This window comes from Octopus bimaculoides, chromosome 20 (assembly GCF_046866305.1).
Source record: "Octopus bimaculoides isolate indiv1 chromosome 20, ASM4686630v1, whole genome shotgun sequence".
In the NCBI taxonomy this organism is placed as follows: domain Eukaryota; kingdom Metazoa; phylum Mollusca; class Cephalopoda; order Octopoda; family Octopodidae; genus Octopus; species Octopus bimaculoides.
Genome location: NC_142947.1, coordinates 27,031,230 through 27,055,881, shown reverse-complemented (window position 1 = coordinate 27,055,881; position 24,652 = coordinate 27,031,230). Strand labels below are relative to the sequence as shown.

The 24,652-nt window shown below is 37.4% G+C and overlaps 1 protein-coding gene across 1 annotated transcript in view; it reads left to right on the top strand.

Moving 5' to 3' along the window:
• LOC106883844 (uncharacterized) overlaps positions 1-23,779 on the top strand; it is a 158,351-nt gene extending 134,572 nt beyond the window's left edge. The window contains exon 2 of the mRNA XM_052975172.2: positions 2,100-23,779. Coding sequence (XP_052831132.1) covers positions 2,868-9,686 — 6,819 coding nt within the window. The 5' untranslated portion in view covers positions 2,100-2,867 and the 3' untranslated portion in view covers positions 9,687-23,779. The remainder of the gene's footprint in view (positions 1-2,099) is intronic.
• Positions 23,780-24,652: the final 873 nt, after the last annotated feature.

The window sequence follows — 24,652 nt, the reverse complement described above, 5'->3', positions numbered from 1 at the left end:
TCCCCCACCACAAAATTTACCTACATCTCAAATTTCATTAAAATCAGATAAAAAATATAAAAGTTACGGCCAAAAATAAAATCCTTATGGGTATTTGCACACAAAAAGCCTATTGATTTTATAAAACCACTACTCAGGCGCAATTATCGATTTTTCGTCAACTTCATATACTGACATCAACTCACTGCCATGAGCCTTGCTCACTCATCAATTTTCATCAAAATTAGACAAAAAATGCAAAAGCTGCAGGAAAAATAACATCATTATGGAAATTTCCATTCTGATTGAGCTCACAAAAATCGATGCCAACTGAGCATTATCGAATTTTCGAAAAATTCCGGCCTTATTTCAACTTCAGGGCATGTGATCTACCTGTGTACCAAAAATCATTAAAATTGGTTGGACAGTGTGGGAGGAGTTGGAGTAACTCCAAACATACACACAGACAGACACCATTACATATTTATGCATATAGATTTTCCTTTCTCATATGAAATTGATCTAATGTGTGTCCTCACTCATGAACACTTTACAACCACTGTCAATGTTGTTTTCTGTATTCTTCCACTGCTACTTCTGCTTCTACAACTAGTCCCTTTTATGGACCAACAAGGGAACTCTTATGTGATTACTTGATCTGTTAGAAATCTTACTCAAATTACATCCCACCCTCTCAATCAAGGAAACAATAAATTGATGTTTCTTACAGAAGTAGCAGGAGGCTACAGGGAGTAAAAAGGGAGCAGACAAATTGCTATGTTTTATAATATTAAGATGGTTTTAAACTTTTTTAATTTGTCCAACACTATGGTGAAGAAAGAAGAATTATATGGATGAAAAAACTCTGTTTTGTATTCTCATTAATAAAGGTGAAGGGGCTTCACTACTAATATTTTGAAGGTGAGGAAGTTGGTAAGTAATATAGTACTACATACTTCTAAAAAGTTATAGCTGAAATGTCTTTAATCATAACTTTGCTCTATCAGATTGAATTGGGACCAAACAACAACAATTTCAGCTGACTGTACATCTTATCCAAACTAAAATCTGCACACACTTGCACACACCCTTGCTTTCCCCATTACATTATCCTTCTCACTTTATTTCTTCTAGACACTTTCTTTAGTTGTGGACCCAATCCTTCTTTCCATCTAGAATGGCACCACACTAAAATTGTTTTCCCCACTTTGTGTTTTTTCTTTTTCCAAGCAAGCCACTCTACAAGAAATCAAAGTGAACGTTAACCATGCTAGCATTTCCCAATTACCCTGACTTGTACACTGGTGATTTAAAGAAGACTATGGATTTGTGCTTATCTCTTTCTGAGACTAACTTTCATCATCATTATTTAATGTCCATTTTCCATGCTAGAACAGGCTGGATGGTTTGGCAGGAACTGGCAAGCCAGAGAACTGTACCAGGCTCCATTGTTTGGTTTGTATGGTTGGGTGCCCTTCCTAATGGCATCTACTTTACTGAGTGTACTGGATGCATCTTGTGTGGCACCAGCACTGGTGCATTTTACATGGCACCATCATCAGTGAGGTCACCAAGTAACTTGCAAGACAAGAACCCTTCAGCTGGGAGAGGGAATGGTACTGAGGGAAGTAGCTTTGGGTTGATTGAGAGGTTAAAGTATAATAGAGAGATAAAGATAGGTGTCTTACTATAGAGGAGATACTTGGCTACCTCAGTGGGGCAAGAATGAAGAGGGAAAAGTGATAGAGAGGTAGACAGAGTGAGAGAGAGAGAGAGAGAGAGAGTGAGATATTGGTGGGGACACATCTACAAGGTATAGTGGGGGGAATATAAGTAGTACAGGAGGGATAGAGGGGAATGTTACATAAGAGTGTGAAGGAAGATGTTTAGAGATAGAAGTGAATGTAACAAGTGATGGTGAGAGAAATTGGAATGGCTGGGGGGTGGTTATGATAGATATGTGAAGGTATGTAGACTGTGTGCAGGTAACAAAATAAACAAAAAAAAGTTTGTTTTCTATCCCACCTTTTTTTTTTTTTCCACAATTCTTCAATATTGTTTTTTAATCTTGATATAGATGAGATTTTTGGTGTTTATAATGATATTCTTTTTCATCACAGGTCTGGATCATGAACAACTAACAAGAGCTTCAGAGAACTTTGCCTCTTCAACAACAACAATTACTACTACTACTACTACACCAATGTTATGTAATTTTTAAGACGATTAGCCAATAATGAATCTGTACTGTTAACAAGACATGAATTCAAATGGGATGAACCCAGTGTTTTTACGGGATGCAAACTTTGCTATTTTTTCTCAGCTGCAGGTTTACACTTTCTTATTGTGACTTGTTGAAAGTAATCATGACTGGCTGCATCCAGTCAGACGTGTTGTCATGGACACACATGGCAATGCTGTCTCACTATCATGCAGTCAAGTCTTATCAACATCTGTTGCAGCTAAATTCAGAAAACATTCCCATCATCAATCTTCTACATAGCAACTGCTACAATCTTGCTGTAAAGTCTTTTTACTCTCACTCCTACAACATATGGAGCCAAGTGATGTACTTTAACTTCTTAGCCATGAAAACTATTGCTCTTCCAGTTGCTTAGTTATGACCTCCTCATATGTGGATCCCGTCCAAAGGGAACAGCCACTGACTCCACCCAAACTACAACAAACAATATCTGTTGCTAATCATCATATAAATTCCTCTTAAAATAGCTCACATTTGCCATTTCCTACTGACGGTACATGTGGATTATACTTGCAAGTATTTCTTACAAATCTTTAACTATTCTGGCCATTTTAATAAATATCTACAGATCTTCCCTGGCTACAAGGCTTATCAATGCAGATCATGTGATAAGGTGTTCTCTACGATGTCTCATCTTAACCAACACACACGTGTACACACTGGGGAGAGGCCATTTTTCTGCAAGTGGTGTTCTCGCCGTTTTAGTCGGAAGAATAACCTTGTAAGTCATATGCGCACCCATGCTACTGAAGATGAAGAAAGTACTGGCCACCACTCACCAATTACTAAACAATACTGCTGCCAAAAATGCAATAAAAGTTTTAGCAGTGTTGACCTTCTCAATTCACATAAAGTGTCACAGCATGGTGATAACAGCAAACGAGGTCACCATGAATGTAACATTTGTGGCAAAGTATTTGTAAGTGGAGTTATGCTGACAATCCATGTTCGAATGCACACAGGTGAGAGACCGTATGGATGCATGTTTTGTGAAAAACGTTTTGCCACTTCATCTGATCTTAACAGACACACTCGCATCCACACTGGAGAGAAGCCATTTCAATGTCGTTTCTGTGGAAAGAGGTTTACACAGAACTCCAACCTTAAAGTTCATTTGCGCACTCATACAAAGGTCTATCCACACCACTGCATGCAGTGTAGTATTGGTTTCACAACACGGGCTGCCCTTACACAACACATTCGTGTACACCACAATGATAACAGCACTCCTACTGACATTATCAGTAACAAAGGTGACATTGCCAAAAAAAGCAGTACTACCAAGAGCCCACCTAATGATACAATCAACAATAATAATATTACTACTAACAGAAATAATAATGGCGCTCAGGGACTGTTAAATATTGTTTCTAAACAAGTTGAGATAAAGAAACTAGAAGATAAAGTGGTTCCTCTTGACTTCTTCCCATCAACTGTTAGTAGTTGGGATAAACAGCTGCTGTCTAGCTTAATGTCTGGTATCAGTTCTTCACCAACAAATGTGGCAAAAGAAAATTCTACCACAGCTGAAAATTTCCCAGTTGAAGGTCAAAACCCATTAATGTGCAGCCTTTGTTCAAGACAGTTTCTTGAAGTCAGTAATCTTGTGCAACATCTCAAGGTGGAACACGACTTGTGTGATAGCAGTATGGATGTTGATCCACTACCTTTAGTGGTCACAAAAGATGAAGTAGATCGTAAGTCTGTCCTTCAGGGTTTGGCACCTGATAACCAATTTACTGTTAAAACAGTGCTACTTGATTTTAACGACAAAGTCATTACCGAGGAGCCAGCAGTCCAATCTTCTTCTGATGCTGCAGGCTACTTCAGCAAAGAAAGCTCATGCAGTAACAACACAAGCAGTAGTAGTTCTGAGAGTGAAATTGCATTAGCTGACAACCTCCAATCATTGTTATATAATAGTGATAAAGTTGCAGAAGGAGTAGAAAATCCTAAAGAAGCCGGTGTCAATGAAACAAAACCAAGTAGTAGAATAGTGAAAAATAGCATCAGTCGAACTCCAAGCCAGACTGGATCCAACATAAAAGTTGAATTAGGTTTTGACAACTGCCAAAAATTAGAGGAAACTGCAAATGTGACTGATCTAACAAGCACGAATGATATGATGCTGTTAACACCTTCAGGTAACTCAACTGTTTCAACATCTTACTCAGGTACAGAACCAGTGTCATTATTAGGCAAGGATATAGAAGTGAACTCTGGCAGGGATTCATCAACAAGAGTTCATGAAATTCCCACATGTTTAGTAACAAGTGAAGGAATTTTGGAGGAATGGGAAACTAGCAGAGACATTGGTTCCACCAACTGTAATACTTTGCCTATCTATGTTAGTGATGATAGTAGTGAACAGTCTTCAGGGTGCAGCAGTCTTATTCCTAATACCTTTGCTGTGTCTGCACTGAACATTCCAAGTAGCAGTCCTTGTATATCAGAGGATATTCAATGCCAAATACCTGACATGCAGGCTCTAACAAATCTAGAAAGTTTTGCTTTTGACAGAGATTCTAATAATATAACAAACAGTGGTGAGTCTTCCTACTTGTGTGAAGAATTTGTAGATATTAACACATTAAACTGTAACTATTCTGAAAGGTCAGACAAAAGACTGAAAATTGACCCAGAAATTACCTGCATTGATTTGTCTTCTCCACTTCAGGATAAACTTGCATCTAAAATTTGTGCTGATGAAGAACCACATTTGTCATCTGAGTCACATGATGGTACTAACAAAGTAGCTAGTAAAGGGTACCTACTCACTGATGCCAATAAAAATGAAATGGGAAATGTTGTTCCCCTGTCTTTATCATCATCAAATGGTGTATGTGTTAGAGAGAGCAACTGTACAGATAACAATATAACCACTGTAAATAATGCTAACGTAGATGATGGCAGGGATTTGAAGAGAACTTCTATCCAAGGTGATGATAAGCTGTGTGGCCAAGAGAACCAGTATGCATGTATGTTGTGTAGTAAGACATTCCAACAGGCCAATCACCTGACATATCACATCAGGACACACACTGGTGACCGTCCATATAAGTGTGTATATTGTGGCAAGGCCTTTGCTAAGCCGTCCGATTTGAATCGCCATACCCGCATTCATACTGGGGAAAAACCTTTCAAATGTGAGTTTTGTGCCAAGCGTTTTACACAGAATTCAAATCTTGTGTCCCATTTACGCACTCATGCTACATCACAACGGCCATACAGATGCAGTCACTGCAATAAATCCTTTTCAGACTTTCCACTTCTCAGTAAACATCTTGCATGTCATACGACCAAAAGCTACAAATGCAAATTGTGTTTGCGAACTTTCAGCAGCATTCATCTACTTTCCAAGCACACCGCACATGCTCATAACCATCTAAATGTCAGAAGTGGAATTACCAAACAGAAACGTTGTCATATTTGCAATACATGTGGTAAAGAGTTCCTTACATCATCAGATCTCAAGCGTCACACACGTATACACACTGGTGAGAAACCCTTTGCTTGCGACTATTGTGAGAAAAGATTCAATCAAAGTTCTAATCTTATTTCTCATGTAAAAACACATTCGGGTGTAAAGCCACACAAATGTGATTTCTGTCCCCGTGAATTCTTCTCAACAGCCATGTTATATCGTCATCGAAGATTACATACAGGTGAAAAACCTTACAAATGCAATATATGCCAAATGTGCTTTTCACGAGCAAACTTTCTCAAATATCATATGGCAACCCATTGTGAACTTGAAAATTCCTCTGAGTCAGCTGTCCAAGTACATGAGAAGAAAACTGCAAAACCCCTTGAAACTATGGCAGGTTACTTAAGTTCTCCTCAGCCACAGTCCCATGTTGAGGAAGAACCCAAAGAGATAGTTGATGGAAAAGATAATGCAGATAAAGGAGAAGTGATAACTAACTCCTACAGTGAAACAAAAAACAGCAGTTGCAATGAATCCCCTTCAAATAAGGCAGAGCCTTCAGAAAATATTACTTTAGATCTTAGCACATATGTCAGCAATGATGGTAACATGTACCTTACATCTTTACCAGCTTCTGTAGAATCTGAGGATCCAGCTGGTTCAAAGAAATTAGTCAGTATGACGACAACATTAGCACCTCATTTGCAGTCTAGTGGTTTCCAATGTCCATTTTGTATGAAGTCCTTTGACCACTCCAGCCTTTTGATCAATCACATCATGACTCATAATGAGCAGAAACATTATTCCTGTAAAGTCTGCTCAAAATCCTTTTTCACCAGATCTGCACTCAGACAACATTCTTCAAGACATAGACAACGTAAGCCATTCAGATGTGGCTACTGTTCCCGTCGATTCTATCTCAATGTCTTTTTATTACTGCATTTGAAGAAACACACTTCAATCTGCAAGTATGTGTGCAATGTATGCTGTTGGGTAACAACCAGCCTTGTTCAGGTTAGGCACCATAAGAAACTCTATGCTGGGAGACAACATACATTCAGTGTGAAACATTCTGCTGAGCCTGGTGTCAGTAATGTTGAAACCCAAAGTAGAACATATTATCCCATTTCCTTGTCTAAAAAGTTATACCAAAGACAAAATAAGGTGGAGAATCCTGGCAATAAATTATTTCAATGTAGTATGTGTTTAGAACGCTTTCAACACCTCTCTAGTCTTGGTCAGCATGTTGTAGTGCATAAGAAGAGTGACAGACACAAAAAAGAAAATACAATTCAACCAATAACACTTCTCCAGGTTAGATCTGGTCATTGGCAACTTAATAAAGGGGACAAAAAGTTTCAAGACAATCCATCGACCTACATAACATCTGCATCAAATTTTGATGCAGACTCTGTCTCACAGGAAAGAAAAGATGCTGCTGATTCCAAAGAAGTTGAATTATTCAACAGGTCTAAGTCCGATAGATTAATTTCTAAGACCACTCACAACTATAGGCCAAGTGTTAAACCTCTAGAGATCTCTATTGCAGGACACAGTTGGTTAACTGGTGACTCTGCATTTACTGAAGAATCCCCAGCTTACAAAAGATGCAATGAAAATACACAAAGTGTAGCTTATTATGCTACAAAATCCAAGGCTAAATCTAAAAATCAGGTAAAAAGTTTGAAAAGGCAGGTAAATTTTCAAAATGCATCCATACAGAAAGACACTACAATTACACAAGCTGTTGTGGATGAATCAGGGAATGATCCCAAGGCTGTTATGAAACAATCTAAAACTTCATTAAATCAAGAAGGCAAAATAAGGCCAAAATTTCCAATAAGTTCACCAAGTTTAGAAAATAATCGTAAACAGCACCAGTGTGAAATATGTGGTCGTACTTTTGTTCAGGCATGTCACTTAACTTATCACATTCGAACACACACTGGAGAAAGACCTTATGGCTGCAGACATTGTGGGAAAGCTTTCTTCACATCATCTGATCTGAAACGTCACACACGAGTTCATACAGGTGAGAAACCTTTCAAATGCAACCATTGCCGAAAAAGATTTACTCAGCGTTCAAATTTACTCATCCACACTCGCTCTCACACTGGTGATAGACCTTATCGATGTCGTTTATGTCCCAAAAAATTTTCAACTTCTTCTATGTTGGCCAGACATCAACAAACTCACTCTACAATCACCAATCATTCTGAAATCAATTTCTGTTGTCCTGCTTGTCAACAGAAGTTTACTAATTATTACAGTCTCACTAATCATCTCAAAGCTTCTCATCCAAGTTTGGTGAAAAAGCCAGAGTACAAGAAGAAAGAAAAGACAATGTCTACTCCACATACATCCAATAAGTCAGATTCATCATGGCTACCTGTGAAATCTGGAACAGTTACTATTTCTGATGATTCACTATCTGATATGGTCACATATTTGTCAGCTACACTAAGCTGTGCTGTGTGTGAAAAATCTTTCCCAGATAGCATTCAGCTTTCTAAACACCAGTGTAACCAACAACCTCATCAAGAAGATAACCTGAATTGGGCCACAAATGTTAAAGCCTTTGATTCTACAATATCAACATCTGCTTCCCAGAAAGATTTATCTGGCAGAATTCCACCTAGATCAGTATTCAAATCTAATGAAAGCTTCTATAACAACAAAGGACTGAACAGGAGTTTGGGAACCATGAATGTAACCACTGGAAAGGTTGATTTGATGGAAGAGCAGCCATCTGATCTACAAACAACAGAAACTAGCAAGGAAACTAGCGACCTTCTCAAATCTCTAAGTTTGTCAGATAAAGATCCAGAAAATGTTGCAACAGAGGAAAAAGTATGTGACTTGGTAAAGGAAAAATCTGATGTAGTTTTAGTTGAAAAGCTTGTGCCAGTTACCAAGGCAAATGAGAAAGAACAGTCAGCACCTTCTCAACCTGTAGTGGCTGGGAACAAAAAATTCTCTGAAGAGAAGTCCCCAAACCAGTGTGAAATCTGTTTCCGTACATTTTCACAGTCTTCCCACTTGCGTTACCATCTCCGCACACATACAGGTGAACGACCCTACCACTGCGATTACTGTGATAAGGCATTTTTCACATCCTCTGATCGAAATCGACACACTCGAGTGCACACTGGAGAAAAGCCATATGGATGTGGCCTATGTCAGCGTACCTTTTCGCAGAAGTCTAATTTGATGGGACACTTGAAGACACACAACCGCCATGGTACAGCAGCAGTTTCTTACACATTTTCTAAAGGACAAAAATTTCTTAACGGGACACATGCATCAAGTTTGAAGGTTCAGTTTAAGAAGTCTTCCGAAAGAGACTCTTCTATTTCTAATATTCATTCCTCTTCTGCTTACTCTTCATTGTCTTCCTCCATTTCTCATAGTTCCATTAGAAGAACAGAAAAAGTTTTTCAAGATTCTTCCAAATCCATTTGGAACATTCAGTGCAAAGTAGGGTCTGTTTTAAAGCCAATCCTACACCTCAATACCAAAGAGTTAGACCATAACCAACAAAAAAGTTCTTTCAAAACTCAAGAAACCAATCAAAGTCGTTTTTCCACTGAAGATACAATGTCACATTCAAGGTCTTTCTTATCAGTCAGTGATAAACAGAACAAAAGTGAGTTTCAGTGTTCTTTGTGCTCTCGTACTTTTCCACTGCAGAAACAGTTGGCTTCTCATATGCGCTACCACAGTGGTGTGCATCGGTATCCTTGTTCTATCTGTGCCAAATCATTCCTAAAGATGTCTGATCTGCGTCGACATTTGCGTGTTCATTCAGGAGAAAAGCCATTCGTTTGCAAATGGTGTCCTCGTAAGTTTTCCCAATCATCGAACCTCACTGCTCACCTGCGCACTCATTCAGGTGAAAAACCTTTCCAATGTGGACTCTGCAATAAGAAATTTTCACAGTCGTCTTCATTGAAGATGCATACAAAGATGCATCAACCAATCTGCATTCCTGCTCGGTGCCGATTTAGTCCTGTTTAGCAATTCCTTTTTTTTTTTATCACTTATGCCAAAGCATAGTTATAGGTCAGCAACCTGTTGTTTCAGTGACCTCCACTTGCCAAAAAACTGAAATATCTTAAAAACACTCCTACCCGCCCATCCCACCAAAAAATAGAAATTTAAAAAGCAATTATACAAAAAAAAAAAGAGAAAAAGTAAAACTAAATGGGTCTGATGAAAAAGGCCTAGCATGTAAAAACTTATCTGTGAATATGTATAGAGGTATGTTAATGAAGGTTTAGCAAGACAAATCTATGCAGTCTATTAACCCACATTCTATATATATAAAGATACATGAGTGTTTGTGTGTGTGTGTATCTGTATATATGAATATGTATCTGTGTATATGTATGTATATGTATCTGTGTGTCTGTATGTACATGTGTACATACACACATACCATATGTACATATATATATGTAACAATTGTACCTATGCACACACACAAACACACACACACACACACACACACACACACACACACACACTCACACACACACACACACACACACACATATTTATACCTAATCATACATATTTATTTGCAAACACATCTCTTTCTCACACTCTCTTTCCTTTTCTCTTTCTCACACCATCACACATGTGTGTCTATGCATGTTTGTAAATGGGGAGAGAGAACTAGTTATTCTTTTAAATTTTTTATTGGGAACATAACTACATTTCAGTTTTGTTTTATTGCTAGTTTTTCATATATTTTTTCCTTCATATATATATATATATATATATATATATATATATACACATACACACATACATACACACACACACATACGCACACACACACACACACATACATACACACATAATTTCTCAATAAGCAAATATGAAAAAAATCCTCAGTAAAAGAAGATTAAAGCTGCATAACAAACATTGTTTTCAGTAATATATACAACCAACACATATGTATGCATATGTATGTGAAGTATATTTGTGTGTGCATGTGTGTTTTGTTGAGCTTAATTTTCTAATGTCTTTTGCTGAGTGCTGATAAATCATCCAAAGCATTTTACCAAATATTACCTTGTGGTTGGTTGAATAATATTCCAAAGTTCATTTGTTAAATGAGCTTTCACCAAAAACTTGTTGATATTTTCAAGTGCATGAGAGAAAATACATTGCATATTATAGACATATGACTGGACTAGTACATATGAACAGATTAGTGCATATGGATGGATTAGTACATATTCTTTTACTTGTTTCTGTCATTTGACTGCGGCAATGCTGGAGCACCATCTTGGGGGGTTTTAGTTGAACAATTCGACCCGAGGTCTTATTTCTTGAGCCTATTACTTATTCTATCATACCCTTTTGCTGAACTGCTAAGTTACAGGGTCATAAACACACCAACACCTGTTGTCAAGTGGTGATGAGAGGACAAACACAAAGACACACACAGATAGATATATACAGGAGAAAAACTAGACTTAGTTGATAGCTTCCGATATCTAGGTGACCAAGTTAGTAGTGGGGAGGGTGCGCTGAAAGTGTAGCTGCTAGAATAAGAATAGACTGGGCAAAGTTCAGAGAGCTCTTACCTCTGCTGGTGACAAAGGGCCTCTCACTCAGAGTAAAAGGCAGACTGTATGACGCATGTGTACGAACAGCCATGCTACATGGCAGTGAAACATGGGCCATGACTGCTGAAGACATGAGTAGGCTCACAAGGAATGAAGCCAGTATGCTCCGATGGATGTGTAATGTCAGTGTGCATACTAGACAGAGTGTAAGTACGTTGAGAGAAAAGTTGAACATAAGAAGCATCAGTTGTGGTGTGCAAGAGAGACGATTGCACTGGTATGGTCATGTGGCAAGAATGGATGAGGATAGCTGTGTGAAAAAGTCCCACACCCTAGCAGTTGAGGGAACCTGTGGAAGAGGTAGACCCAGGAAGACCTGGGATGAGGTGGTGAGGCACGAACTTCGAACATTGGGCCTCACCGAGGCAATGACTTCTGACAGAGACCTTTGGAAATATGCAGTGCGTGAGAAGACCTGGCAAGTCAAGTGAGACCAATATCCAAGGCCTCTGCCAGGGGTGTAGCCAGCCCACTTATGCATACCTTCCTTCCTTGGACACTAAACTCCGCTTGCGAAGACCTGTTGATGCAAGTGAAATCGAAATTGAACTAAATTCGATGACTGGCACCCATGCCAATGTTGTCGCCTTCATTGGACACTAAACTCGGCTTGCAAAGACCTGTTGGGGCAAGCAAAAGCGAAATCGTGATGGCACCTGTGCCCAGCGTCGCCTTCCTGGCACTTGTGCTGGTGGCACATGTAAAGACATTCGAGCGAGATCGTTGTGAGTGCCACTGGACTGGCTGCTGTGCAGGTGTAACGTAAAATACACCATTTTGAGCATGGCCGTTACCAGTACTGCCTGACTGGCCTTTGTGCCGGTGGCACGTAAAAGCACCCACCACATTCTTAGAGTGGTTGGCGTTAGCAAGGGCATCCAGCTGTAGAAACTCTGCCAAATCAGATTGGAGCCTGGTGTAGCCATCTGGTTCACCAGTCTTCAGTCAAATCGTCCAACCCATGCTAGCATGGAAAGCGGACGTTAAACGATGATGATGATGATATATACGACAGGCTTCTTTCAGCTTCTGTCTGCCAAATCCACTCACAGATCTCTGGTCAACCCAAGGCTATAGTAGAAGACACTTGCCCAAAGTGGCACACAGTGGGACTGAACCTAGAATCATGTGACTGGGAAGCAAACTCCTTACCACACAGCCACACCTGCACCTACAAATAGATTAGTCAATATAGATGGATTCATTCTATATAAAGAAGCCTGTAAACAGTGGTGAGGTCATATCTCAGAATGCTGATCCTCATAAAGAAAATAAAATAGCAAAGGACTGTGACTGGGAAAGAGATAAATGGTCCTGCCTAACACATACTAGCATAGAAAAGCAAGCATAAAACTGTTCACAATAATAATGATATCTGTGTTAGGGAGAGCATCCATCTATAGATGCCTTGCCAAAGCTGAAACATTGGGGCAACACATTGTCCTCCAATCTAGTTAACCCTGTTGAACAATCCAGCCAGTGCCCCCATCAAAAACAGACATGAAAGGATGTTGTTTTGATGATGATGATGATGATGATAAATAATGGATTCTCCTATTGGCTTCAACATATGAGGGTCTAACAGCCAATATTATAATTGTTAGACTACCCACACAGATGATTTGTTTGTAGTAGTGAAGGCTTATATAGGAGCAGCTACACCTTTGAGAAATGCTGATAGCAGAAAGTTGGTGCAAATGTTTGCCAGAACAACATACCTCAAGCTTTTCTGTTAGAGTTCTTTATTTCCTGGGTTAGTTGCCTTTGCCATGGCTTAGATTTCAACACACCCTGGTAGATTAAACCAGTGGCCCTTGAGAGTAACCTGTACCATAATTTTCTGTTACTTGTTCCTCATAAACAATGGAGGAGAGAGCAAATGCAGTTATTAAACCATCTTCTTTTTTCACCAGTTTGATAAATGGTGAAATAAATTTAAATTTATTAAATTTAAAATTTTAGCCAGGAACCCTGGACAGCTGTATTTTCCAAGGCTTTTTGTGGCTTTTAATCATAATAATATTTTTACTCTCTCAACTGAACGAGTGTTACACTACTTGTTGAACTTCATACTACTCATATAATCATAATAATTAATGTTTGAATAAATTGTATTAGTACCTTAGACCATATGTCAAATCTACATCTCTTTTGATGGTAAATTGTCTGTTAGACTGGGCAAGTGTAATACTCACTGCACCAAAGCTGAAGAACACACAACAGGCCACATTTTGGTAAAAACAGTGACCTATTCTCTCTTGAAATGACGATCCCAATTATTTTAGAACAAGATTAAACATACTCTTTGTTTGAGCATGGATTTATTTTTATTAATGAAGTCATTGTTTAACAAGAAACAACTAAATTGAAATCATTATCCTTTGGTTGTAAGACTCAAAGATTGTTTTAGAGAAAACATTTGAAATGTTTCCTTGTATAAAATTAAGTTTCCTAGTGTCATACTCACCATCATTTCAGTATCCACTTTACCATGTTTGAATGGGTCAGATAGAATCCATTGAAGTAGATTTTCTACAGCTGATACCCTTCCTATCACCAACCATCACCTGTTTCCAATAAGGTAATATTTTCCCCTGGCTAGACATGTATTCATTGAAAATTGGAAATGAAGGACACTGCTTGTGTGGCAGTGACACGTTTACAACACCTAACATACCCAGGTGTCCATGCACGCACACACACACACACACACACACACACACATACACACAATATGATTCTTCCAGCTTCTTTCCACTAAATCCCCTCACAAAGCTGTGTGTGGCTCAGGGCTACAGAACACACTTGCCCAAGGTGCCACACAGTAGGACTGAACCTGAAACTATATGGTTAGAAAGTAAACTTCTCAACCACACAGCCATATATACATTTATTCATTTACACTGTTTGTATGCTAGTATCTCAGAATTATATGAATTGCTGTGAATAGCACTCCACTTGTCTTTATAATATAAAACAAATAAGAGAGTATTGTAGTTCGCTTGAAGCATTGTGTACTGTTTGTAAAGAATAAAAAGTTTAGAATGGTATAACAATGCACTATAGAACAAAAAATGGACTATATACCTGTTGTAACTTGGTTATCTATAGTCCGATGATATTTCGGAATTACAATTCCTTCTTCAGATCTTATTTGCTGTTTTCCAACGGTTTTCCTTTTTTCGAAAGCGTCTCAGGAGTGGTCTCACGAAGCTTCTTCTGGAATTATTCATGAGAAGTGCGTGAGGTCGGCTGTTTCAATCTCGTGTGTGTTGTGTTGGTACATCTGTGGTGCTGCTTCTAAGTTATGTGTTATATTGCTCAACCTGCTAAAAATGGCAACTTAATTTCCTTCAAATTATACCATACAGACTTAAATAAAGATACACAGCACAGTGTTAGTGAAGTGGGTAATAGGAGGGAAAATGAAAAGTAGTGTCAGGATGTTACTGTGGGAGAGATAGAGACTGATAATACAGTGGAGAGAGTTAAGTAGGAAGAGATGCAGTGCCACCTAATGTTATAAATAGGTAGGTAAAGTGATGATGAAAGGGAAGATAAGATGGAAGAGATAATAGGAGGAAAAAGGAAAAAGTAGTGTCAAGGGATCAATGAGAAAGAATCAGAGGATGATGAGGGCAATGGGAAGGTTTGAGCAGGAGGAGATTCAGTACTACTCCACATGATATAAGAGTGGGTAGAGTGTGTATGAAAGAAAAATAAAATGATGGTAAAGGGCCAGAGTCATATCCTCAAGATATTGAAGTTTATAAAAAGGAAACCACTCTTGAAAGGGGCTCAACTCAGCTAAATGTAACCATTCTGTAAAATGAGATCAATAAAATGAGTGCCAGAACTAAGTATTGGGCAGGATCAATAAAATTGGCGAAAATCTTTGAAGCTGATGCCTCAGTGAGACTGTAGTACAATGACTGAAACCATTTTTCCATACTTTCATTGTGAGATTGTTACATGACTTTCCTTTGAAAAGAGTCGTATTTGTTACAATCTGTGAAATGAGAGTGGTATCTGCGTTTGTCTTTATTTGATTAGAGAAAAACAAACAAACAAGAATAAAATAAGTATTCAGTAAGTTTTAAACTTAATGTACACCAAGTCCAGTATCTTGAGAAAATTCCCAATCATTTAGCTTTGACTCTATTAGCAAATATGTCAAAATATTTCACAGTTTTCAGTTGTACATATCCTAATCCCTTGACATCACCATACAGCACTATATGAAATGTTATAACATAAAATGTTTGAGAAATCATCACAAAGTCCCAAACCATTATAAATATTTGATCAGCTACTCACAAGATAATAATTGGTAAGTACCACTTTGCTAAATCTCTCTCTCTCTCTCTCTCTCTCTCATATGTCAAAAAGGCAAGAAAATAAAATTTAATTAGAAAATCTCAGCAAATACATTAAAAGAAAACATAGCCCAGGTATTTAACCAATATTATTTAAAGTGCACATACACACACACACATATATATGTACACACATAAATGTTAGTGTGTGTATGTGTGTGTGTGTGTGTGCATGCATGCACAGGAAAGGAAACACAAGTACCTACATTTATGTTGACAAAATTTCAAACCTGTTTAAAAATTTTTTAATTTATCTCCCCCTTCAAATAAGATTCATTTAAATTACTACTACTAATAATAATAATAATATATTTGGTATCAAGTTCAAACTTTGATTTAAGCCAAGATATTCATTTTAGATATCAGTGTTGTTGACTTGCAAATAATTCAATGGGAATCATAAACTAACATGGAAGAAGTACAACCATTATGGTAGTGGTAGGGTATTTTTGTCTTTTCTTTTTTCTCATTAGCTTTTCATTAAGCTGTGAAAAAATAAAACCATAAGCTAAATAGAGGAAAATGCAATAATAATAATAATGAGTTCAAATTTTGGTATAAGGGGGAGGGGCTAAGTCAGATACATCGACCCCTGTGCTCAACTGGTACTTATTTTATCAACCCCAAAAGGATGAAAGGTAAAGTCAAGCTTGGCAGAATTTGAACCCAGAACATACAGATGGATAAAATACTGCTAAGCATTTTGCCTGGCATGCTAACAATTCTGTCAGCTTTCCACCTTAATAATAATGTTAATAATAATAATTTCTTACACAGGGCAAAAATTTGGTAACAAAATTAGTTCATTAAATTAGTCTTAATACTTTGATATTTTATCACCCCTAGAAAGGTGAAAGACAAAGTTGATTTCAGTGGCTTTTTATGTTTCGAGTTCAATCCTGACAAGATCAAGTTTGCCTTTGATCCTTCTGGGATTCATAAAATTTGGTATAAGTTAAGTTTTGGGTTTGTTATAACTGACTGTTTTCTCCCTCCAAATTTGACCATGTGTCTATGTATGAAATGATAATAATAATAACAAATAATTAACAAAAAAGAAAGCAGTAAAAAAAATGAGACATACCATTGTAATGAGAAAAAATGTTTTTTTTTTTTTAAATAATTTTAACTAAAAGTTGAGTGTCAGCTGGGGTTTACTTTTTTACTGGGTCTTTGGGCCATAAAACAACGCATCCAGAAAACCGGGTTCTAATTCTCACTACAACTGTTACACTTTCACTCACTGCTACTCTTTGACTCTCTCTCTTTCCTTTTGTCTTTTTCTCTTCTCTCTCTCTTTCTCCTTTCTTATTCTTTCTTTCTTCCATTCCCACTGCTTCCCTTAAGATTGTCATTCTGTCCATTTTATACTTTCTGCAAGTTTTCAATCTGGAGTTGTAGTATTAATGGCTGTTCTGTTTTGTAAGAACTTTACTAATGGTAATTATCTATTTATTTATTTCTCAATCCATCCATTCACTCATCTATGTGTCAATAGATTCAGCTAGCTGTCAATCTCTCCTTCCATCCATCTGTCAGTCAATTTCTGTGTGTGCATGTGTGTGTGTGTGCGTGTGTGTGTGTGTGTATATATATATATATATATATATATATATATATATATATATATATATATATATATATATATATACACACACACACACACATCCATCCGTCTGTATATCTGTCCATCAACTTATCTATCTATTCATCTACACTCATTCATCCATTTAATAATCACAGGTTCAAGACACATACACCCATTCCCTTACTCACAACACACTCCTAGATATACACATTTTAAATGTATGTATATATATATATATATATATATATATATATATATATATATATATATATATATATATATATATATATATATATATGTGTGTATGTATGTATGTATGTATGTATTAGAAATATGTACTTCTCAATGTATATATGCAAAGGTCTGTACTCTACCAGATATGTATGGGACCTGTATGGCACTCACACTTGATTACTTTTCCATGTATACCGAGCTGCAATCAGTTATGCATCCAATTCAATGTGTATATATTTATATAAAACTGTACCAATATACCAATGCTTTCTACATTTTTATTTACGTATGTGTTTGTATTTGTGAGGTGGGGAGTATTGTTATCTTTGCATGAAACAGTTCCTTAAGCCAATTAGAAAGCTTTAACAGCTAAATCTGCCCCCACCATGTTTAAAGAAAAATGGGAGAACACATTGGACCGGCTTGTATAATAACTCCAAGTAATTTTAAATTGCCTCTACTTGATTGGTACTTTATTGTATCAACCTTGGAAGGATGAAAGGCAAAATTGACCTTGGTAGGATTTGAACTCAGAATTTAATGAGCCATAACTACATGCAGCAAATCATTTTGTCTAATGTGCTAATGATTCTGCCAGTTCCACCACTTAATCTTGAATTTACAAAAAGATGAAATGATTATAGCTGGAATGTCTTTGATCATAATTCTGATCAGTCAAGATTGCCCAAGAACTAAACAAGAAAAGGTTTCTCTCTATGTAGAAAGCAGTATTACATCCTTTACACATGTGGCATATGAAAAGCATGTAATAAACTGTGACACATGGCCATTGAATGCAGAACCTATGCAGAGGGTGAGGAAAAATTAGTTGAAAATGATGTGTTGGTTATGCAACACCAATGCTGCAGGAATGGCAGAGCTGAGGGAGTGGCTGGATATTGAATTGTTGAGCTTTGGTCAACACTGTCCAAGCAGATCTATGATCAAAGGTATTCCATCTATGACCATCCTGTCTCTTTGTATAACTGAGACAACATTACACAATGTATTCTTCCTTTTTTTTTATGAAGGTAGGGTGTATTTGAGAGAGATTTTGCTTGGGGACATATAAAGGTTCTCTTGCATATACCGGATTGAGATTAATGGCTCAAGATTAATGATTTATACACAAACCAGCAATATACAAGTAATGTGACTGTGTAAGTAAGTATGACTAAAATGATCTTTTCACAAACATTGCTCATCTAGAGAACAAGTAAGTAACTGTTTTTATTTTAATTTTTTTTTTGTACCTCCACATTAAGGTGAAACAGATTTCCTCTTAAACAAGCTTCTCTAATATACTAATAGTTATTTTATTCATCAATTCTAATTACTTATTTCTGACTGACAAGGGAAACTGAAACTTAATGTGGAATTGAACTAATAACCCATGAATTCCATTCTATTTTTGTTATTACATAGTAATAGTCCATACAATATATGGATTGTCAATAAATTAGTGCAATAATCGTTACACAGTAATACAGTGTTGTGCAATAACATTGCAATGTGTGTGTGTGTGTGTGTGTGTTGTATATCTACATTTATATGTATGTGCATGCTTACAAAGGATTTTTGGGACTGAGGGAAATTGAAACTGCAATAGTAACATTATTTTTCACACTAAGCACAAGGACATGCAACACCAAAGTTCTTTTTCTTTTCAGAAGCTGAAAACATCCCTCAAACTTTTTCCCAAGTCTTCAAGCTGAGCTGCCACAATCAACATTGGCATAATGAAAGGTACATCTGGAGAGAAAGATGAAATGCCTAAGTGAAGATGTATAGATGTCTGCTGTGTGCAAGAGATATGATACAGGAGCCTCAACTAGACTGCTTATGGGCAGAGACATAGATACAAGTTTTTCTGAGTGAGCAGCAATGAGAGTCAAGGTGGAATGATATTCTACTAGCAGAGAAGTGAGTAAATAAGGTGATTGAAGTGGTCAGGGTATGTGATAGGATTATTAAGCTAAGAACAGCCTTGTTTGATGTAACAGTGTCAGTTATTTCTGAATATGCTTGACATGCCAGTCTTACAGATACCCAGAAGAACCACTTCTAGAAGTCCCTTCTGAGGACTACCTTGATTATGAAAGACAACAATGTTCTTATTGTGGCAGGGGACTTCAACAGACATGCCGGAAGACACTCTGATGGATTTCAGGGTGTGCATGGAGGCTATAGCTTTGGCTCTAGAAATGAAGAGAGAACAAGGCTGTTTGAGTTTTGTGATACTTATGGCTTACTGGTTTACAACACCAACTTCAGGAAACCTGCTAACTGTCTGGTCACTTATCAATGTAGTGAGCAAAATATCTGGTAGGGTAGGATACAGGCTAGTCACTTGCATAGTTAATCAGGTTATTCAGGAAGACATAATACCCAGTGACTTATGTAGCAGCATTATAGTTAGCTGTTACAACGATAAAGGAGATCCCTTAGATAGAAGCAATTATAGAGGTATCAAACTACTGGACTAGGTGATAAATTACAGAGAAAGTTATACCCCAATTAGTTAGGAGCAGAATTAGACTAAATGAAATACAGTTTGACTTTGCTTCAGGGAGAAGCACTACTGATGATATTTTCATAGTCAGGTAACTGTGAGAGAAGTACTTAGCAAAGAACAAACTGCTATACTTGGCATTTGTTGATCTAGAGAAAGCCTTCAATAGAGTACACTACTGCATGATATGGTTGGCTCTGAGGAGACTACGGGTAGATGAGTGACTTGTAAAAGCTGTACAGGCCATTTACAGGCTGTTAGTAAGATGAGAGTTAACCACAAGTGCGATGAAGAATTTGGTGTAATGGTAGGCATTCGTCAAAGCTCAGTCCTCAATCCACACTCCTTTTCATCATTGTCCTCCAGGCCATAAAAGATGAATTTAAGACTGGCAGCCCCTGAAAACTTTTGTATGCTGATGATCTTACTCTCATAACAGATTCTATAACAGTGGTAGAAAAGAAATTCCAGGTGTGAAAATCTAAGGGCCCTAAGGTTTACTTAGCAAAGACTAAGGTCTTAGTAAGCAAGAAAACAGACAGAACCTTACCCACTTCAAGTAAATGGCCCTACTTGATTTGTAGGAAAGTTGTAGGAAGGAATTCCATACAGTGTACCTAGTGCAAGCTTTGGACACACAAGAGGAACAATAGGAAGGTTATCTGAGTAAGCAGTGTTCAAATGTGGATGATACACAGAAGCCATAAAAATTGCAGATACTTGGGAAATTGATTTTTCTCAAATTCCCTGGAAGTTCTTCAGAGGTTGTGGATAATTTCTGCTACCTCAGGGACCAAATTAGTAGTGGGGAAAGATGTATGGAAAATATAATAGCTAGAATAACAATGGGATGGAGAAAATTCAGAGAGCTTTTCGTCTGTTGGCAGCCAAAGGTCTCTTCCTCCAAGTGAAAGGAAGATTGTATGATGCATGTATACAAACAACAATTTTACATTTTAGATGCAGGTCCCAAATGCAGGGGAATGAGCTAGTATGCTCTGCTGGATGTGTAATGTTAGTGTACATGTGCAACAGAACGCTAGTGTACTGACAGAAAAGCTAGGCATAAGAGGAATTAGATGCAGTGGGAAAAAGAGAAAACTGCATAGGTTTGGTCATGTGATATGGATGGATGTCGACAGCAGCTCCATAAAGAAGTGTTGATCACTAAGAGTGGATGGAATTCATGGAAGAAATAGACCCAGAAAGACATGGAGCGTCGTCATTGTCATTGTCAAATTTTGGCACAAAGCAGCAATTTCGGGCGAGAGGGTGAGTCAATTACATTGACCCCAGTGCTCAACTGGTACTCATTTTAACAATCCCAAAAGGATGAAAAGTAAAGTCAGCCTTGGGTAGTTTGAACTCAGAACATAAAGTCAGATGAAATGCCACAAGGTATTTTGTCTGGTGCACTAACAATTATACTAGCTTGCCGAGAGCATTAGTGAAGCAAACCAGCTAATCATAGCTGCTGCTAATGTAGTAGTTGACATAATAGGATACAAGTAGAAGATGAGGAATGAAAAGAAAGAACCAAACTGGAGGAAGAGATTATGAATGAAGTTGGTAAAGATACAAAAAGAACTGGGCAATTGAATAGGATAATGAGAGGAGAACTCAAGAATGTGATAGTAATCAGAAAATTGTTTAGACAATACATGAAGAATTGTCACAAAGGGTGACAGTGTTAAAGGCCAAATTGATAAGATATGTTGCTGAATGCATAGGTTTTGACCAGAATAGATTGTTTCAATCAAATAGAAGGCGTCTTTGGGGGGAAATAGAGGAGAGAACATTAGGAAGTGGTTCCTGTAGAAGAAAGTAAAGTATTTTGGGGAAAACTTTAGAACAGTCCAGTGTGACATTAAAATTTGAAGAAAGCTAGGGAATTGAAATGCCAAATGAACAAACAATGGATGTAAGAGCAGTACTGATAATCAGATACAAAGTTGGAATTGTAAATTGGACCAAAAGTGAGTTGATAGAAAATCTTGAAAGATTTTGACAATGTATGGAGCTCACCATCTGAAAGTTGATATTAACCAGTTGTACTTGAAAAAAGACCAAAGTGGAAGAGGCTTAATTGCTGTGGAAGAGTGTGTGCAGATAGAAAGAAAAAGCATACTAGAATATCTATAGAGCAGCACAGAGAAATTACTAAAGACAGTGAATAAAGAACAGGTGATGAAGTGTGGAAAAGGACAAGAATGAAATTCAAAGAGAGTATGTTAAACAGGTTGAAGAGAAAGCTTTGCATGATCTGTTTTGGAAAAGAGGGCAATTAAAAAAGAAACAGAAAGTCTTATCATAACAGCTCAAGATCAAGTATTAACAACAAACAACTTGAGAAAATATGTGTACCGGGAGACAGTATCAGCAAGATATAGAGTGTGTGGAGTTTGGCAGACATTGTTGCAGAATGCTCCAAGTTGGTTTATAGAAATAGAAGAAAGGGAGGCATGACCAAGTTGTGAAAGTTTTTGCTGTGGAAGCTTTGTCAAAAATTGGGATTTAAGACTGGAAGTACTTGGTGTGATCATTGGGTTGAAAGAGTTCTTTATTCAGAGAAGTGCACGATTTTTTTGAATTTTCCCATTCAAACGGTTAAGAAGCTAGAAAATAATAAACCAGACATAACAATAATAGATAAGGGAAAGTGAAATTGCTTACTAATTGATCCATCATGTCCATTTGAATTTTGGATTATAAAAAAGAAGGAAAATGAAAAACTACAATCCTTTAAAATTTGAAATTGTTAAAATTTAGAGTATGAAAATTGTAAAGGTTGTTCCTATAATAAATGGTGCATTAAGAACTGTGAAAAATGATATAGACAAATGGTTGGAGATTGGAATAGAATGTCCCGAAGAGCTTCTACAGAAAGTTTGCCACTTAAGGACAGGAAAGACTACCAGGAAGGTTTTGAGCACTTGAAAGATTATTGAAAGTGTAGTGAAACCATCTCTCTCATGGTTATTTATTTACAAATGTGAACGTAGCAGGTAACATCTCTTTCCCGCCTTGGACCCGGCTGTTGTCCATCACCTGACTGACTCTTATTTGTGCGGCAATTGTCTCCAGTCCTGTTTGCGCCAGGGTGCAAACCAACCAATTGTGGCCATCTAATAAGGTCACGTGAGAGAGTGTTTTCTGATGATTTCTGGAGCCTCATTGTACCTATAAATAGCCTGCTTTAACCCGCGCCAGTTTGTCACGGCTTCAGATCTAAGATCTGGTCGTTGACCACACACGTAACACCAACCAGCCAGTTTCCAGCGATGACATCAACACCATCATTCAACTGTTTACTACAAGCATCGTCGCCAGCGTCAACACAACATTACGTACACAAGCTACCAACAGCAACCGCAGCTTCTCTCAACACTACTGTTTGTGTGAATTGTTCACCACGAAATAACAGCCAGAATTCGACACCTGCGAGAAACCATCTGTATCAAGTAGCCCGGCCCGGCATAGAAGCCTCAACTGCATGACAAGTGACTTAGCTCTGCCTCAACCTCTTATATACAGACTTTCAAATCTACTGTGTACCTTAACTGAGAACTGGTATTTTCCTATCCGTGTTACTGACTCTTTTCTATGCTCTGTATCTCTTGCATTCACATACATATATTTGTATACACACTCTTTGTTTACATGACGGCCTGTCTTACATTGTGTTTTATTATGTCGCATTCACACTCACACACAGACGTACAGTTTAATGCTCTAATAAACCTTACTGTTATACATCTTTACCGGTTGACTCCCTATCTTTACCTTACTGGCACTCCTTCGCATTTCACATGCAAATTCTCTATGTTATAGTATTATAACATATTATATATCATATTTTTGTGTCGACCGTGCGACGCGTTAAAAGGAGCCTATTTCCATTCATCATCATTTCTCCTTTGGTTCGCACGGTCGTCTACAAAAGCTTGTGGATATCTCAGGTTATGGGTAGTAACCTGCTACCTACATAAATTGTACCAGGAATAAGAACAAACCTGAGTCAAATCGAATAATGATAATCCATTCTGTATATAGGAAGAAAATTACTAGAGAGCTTTTTAGATATCTCTAGTTCTAAACTGTAATAAATCAGTTTGCTGAGAATAAAAGGAAGATTCTAATGTTTCTATCAGTGCCACTGATTTGCATTTTGTATGGGATCAAATAGATAGATTGAAAGTAGAGAGGAGGGGGGAGTCAAGAAGAAGAAAGAGGAAAAAGAGAAAATTAAAGAATAAGGGAATTGAATAAGTGAATAATAGTGAAGAATAAGGAATGAGGTGATAAGGTGACAAATGTTGGATGGTGGTCAAAGAGGGGAGATAATCAACTCTAGCAAATTTGAAAAACCCTTTAGCATTTAAACTGGCTATATCCAGCCCAAAATGTTCTACCTGTCTTATGTTCAAACTGACCAGATTAGGCCTCTCACACATACATGACAATGTCAGTCAAATCATAAGCAATTACATCATCAAAATCTCAAAGCTATGGGATCATGCATCATTAATTCTAAACAATATGAATGAATAAGTATTACAATTGACAGAGTAATCTGAATGCTAAGGGATAAGGTAAAACAACTAAAAGATAATTCTTTAAGAAACATGGAAATT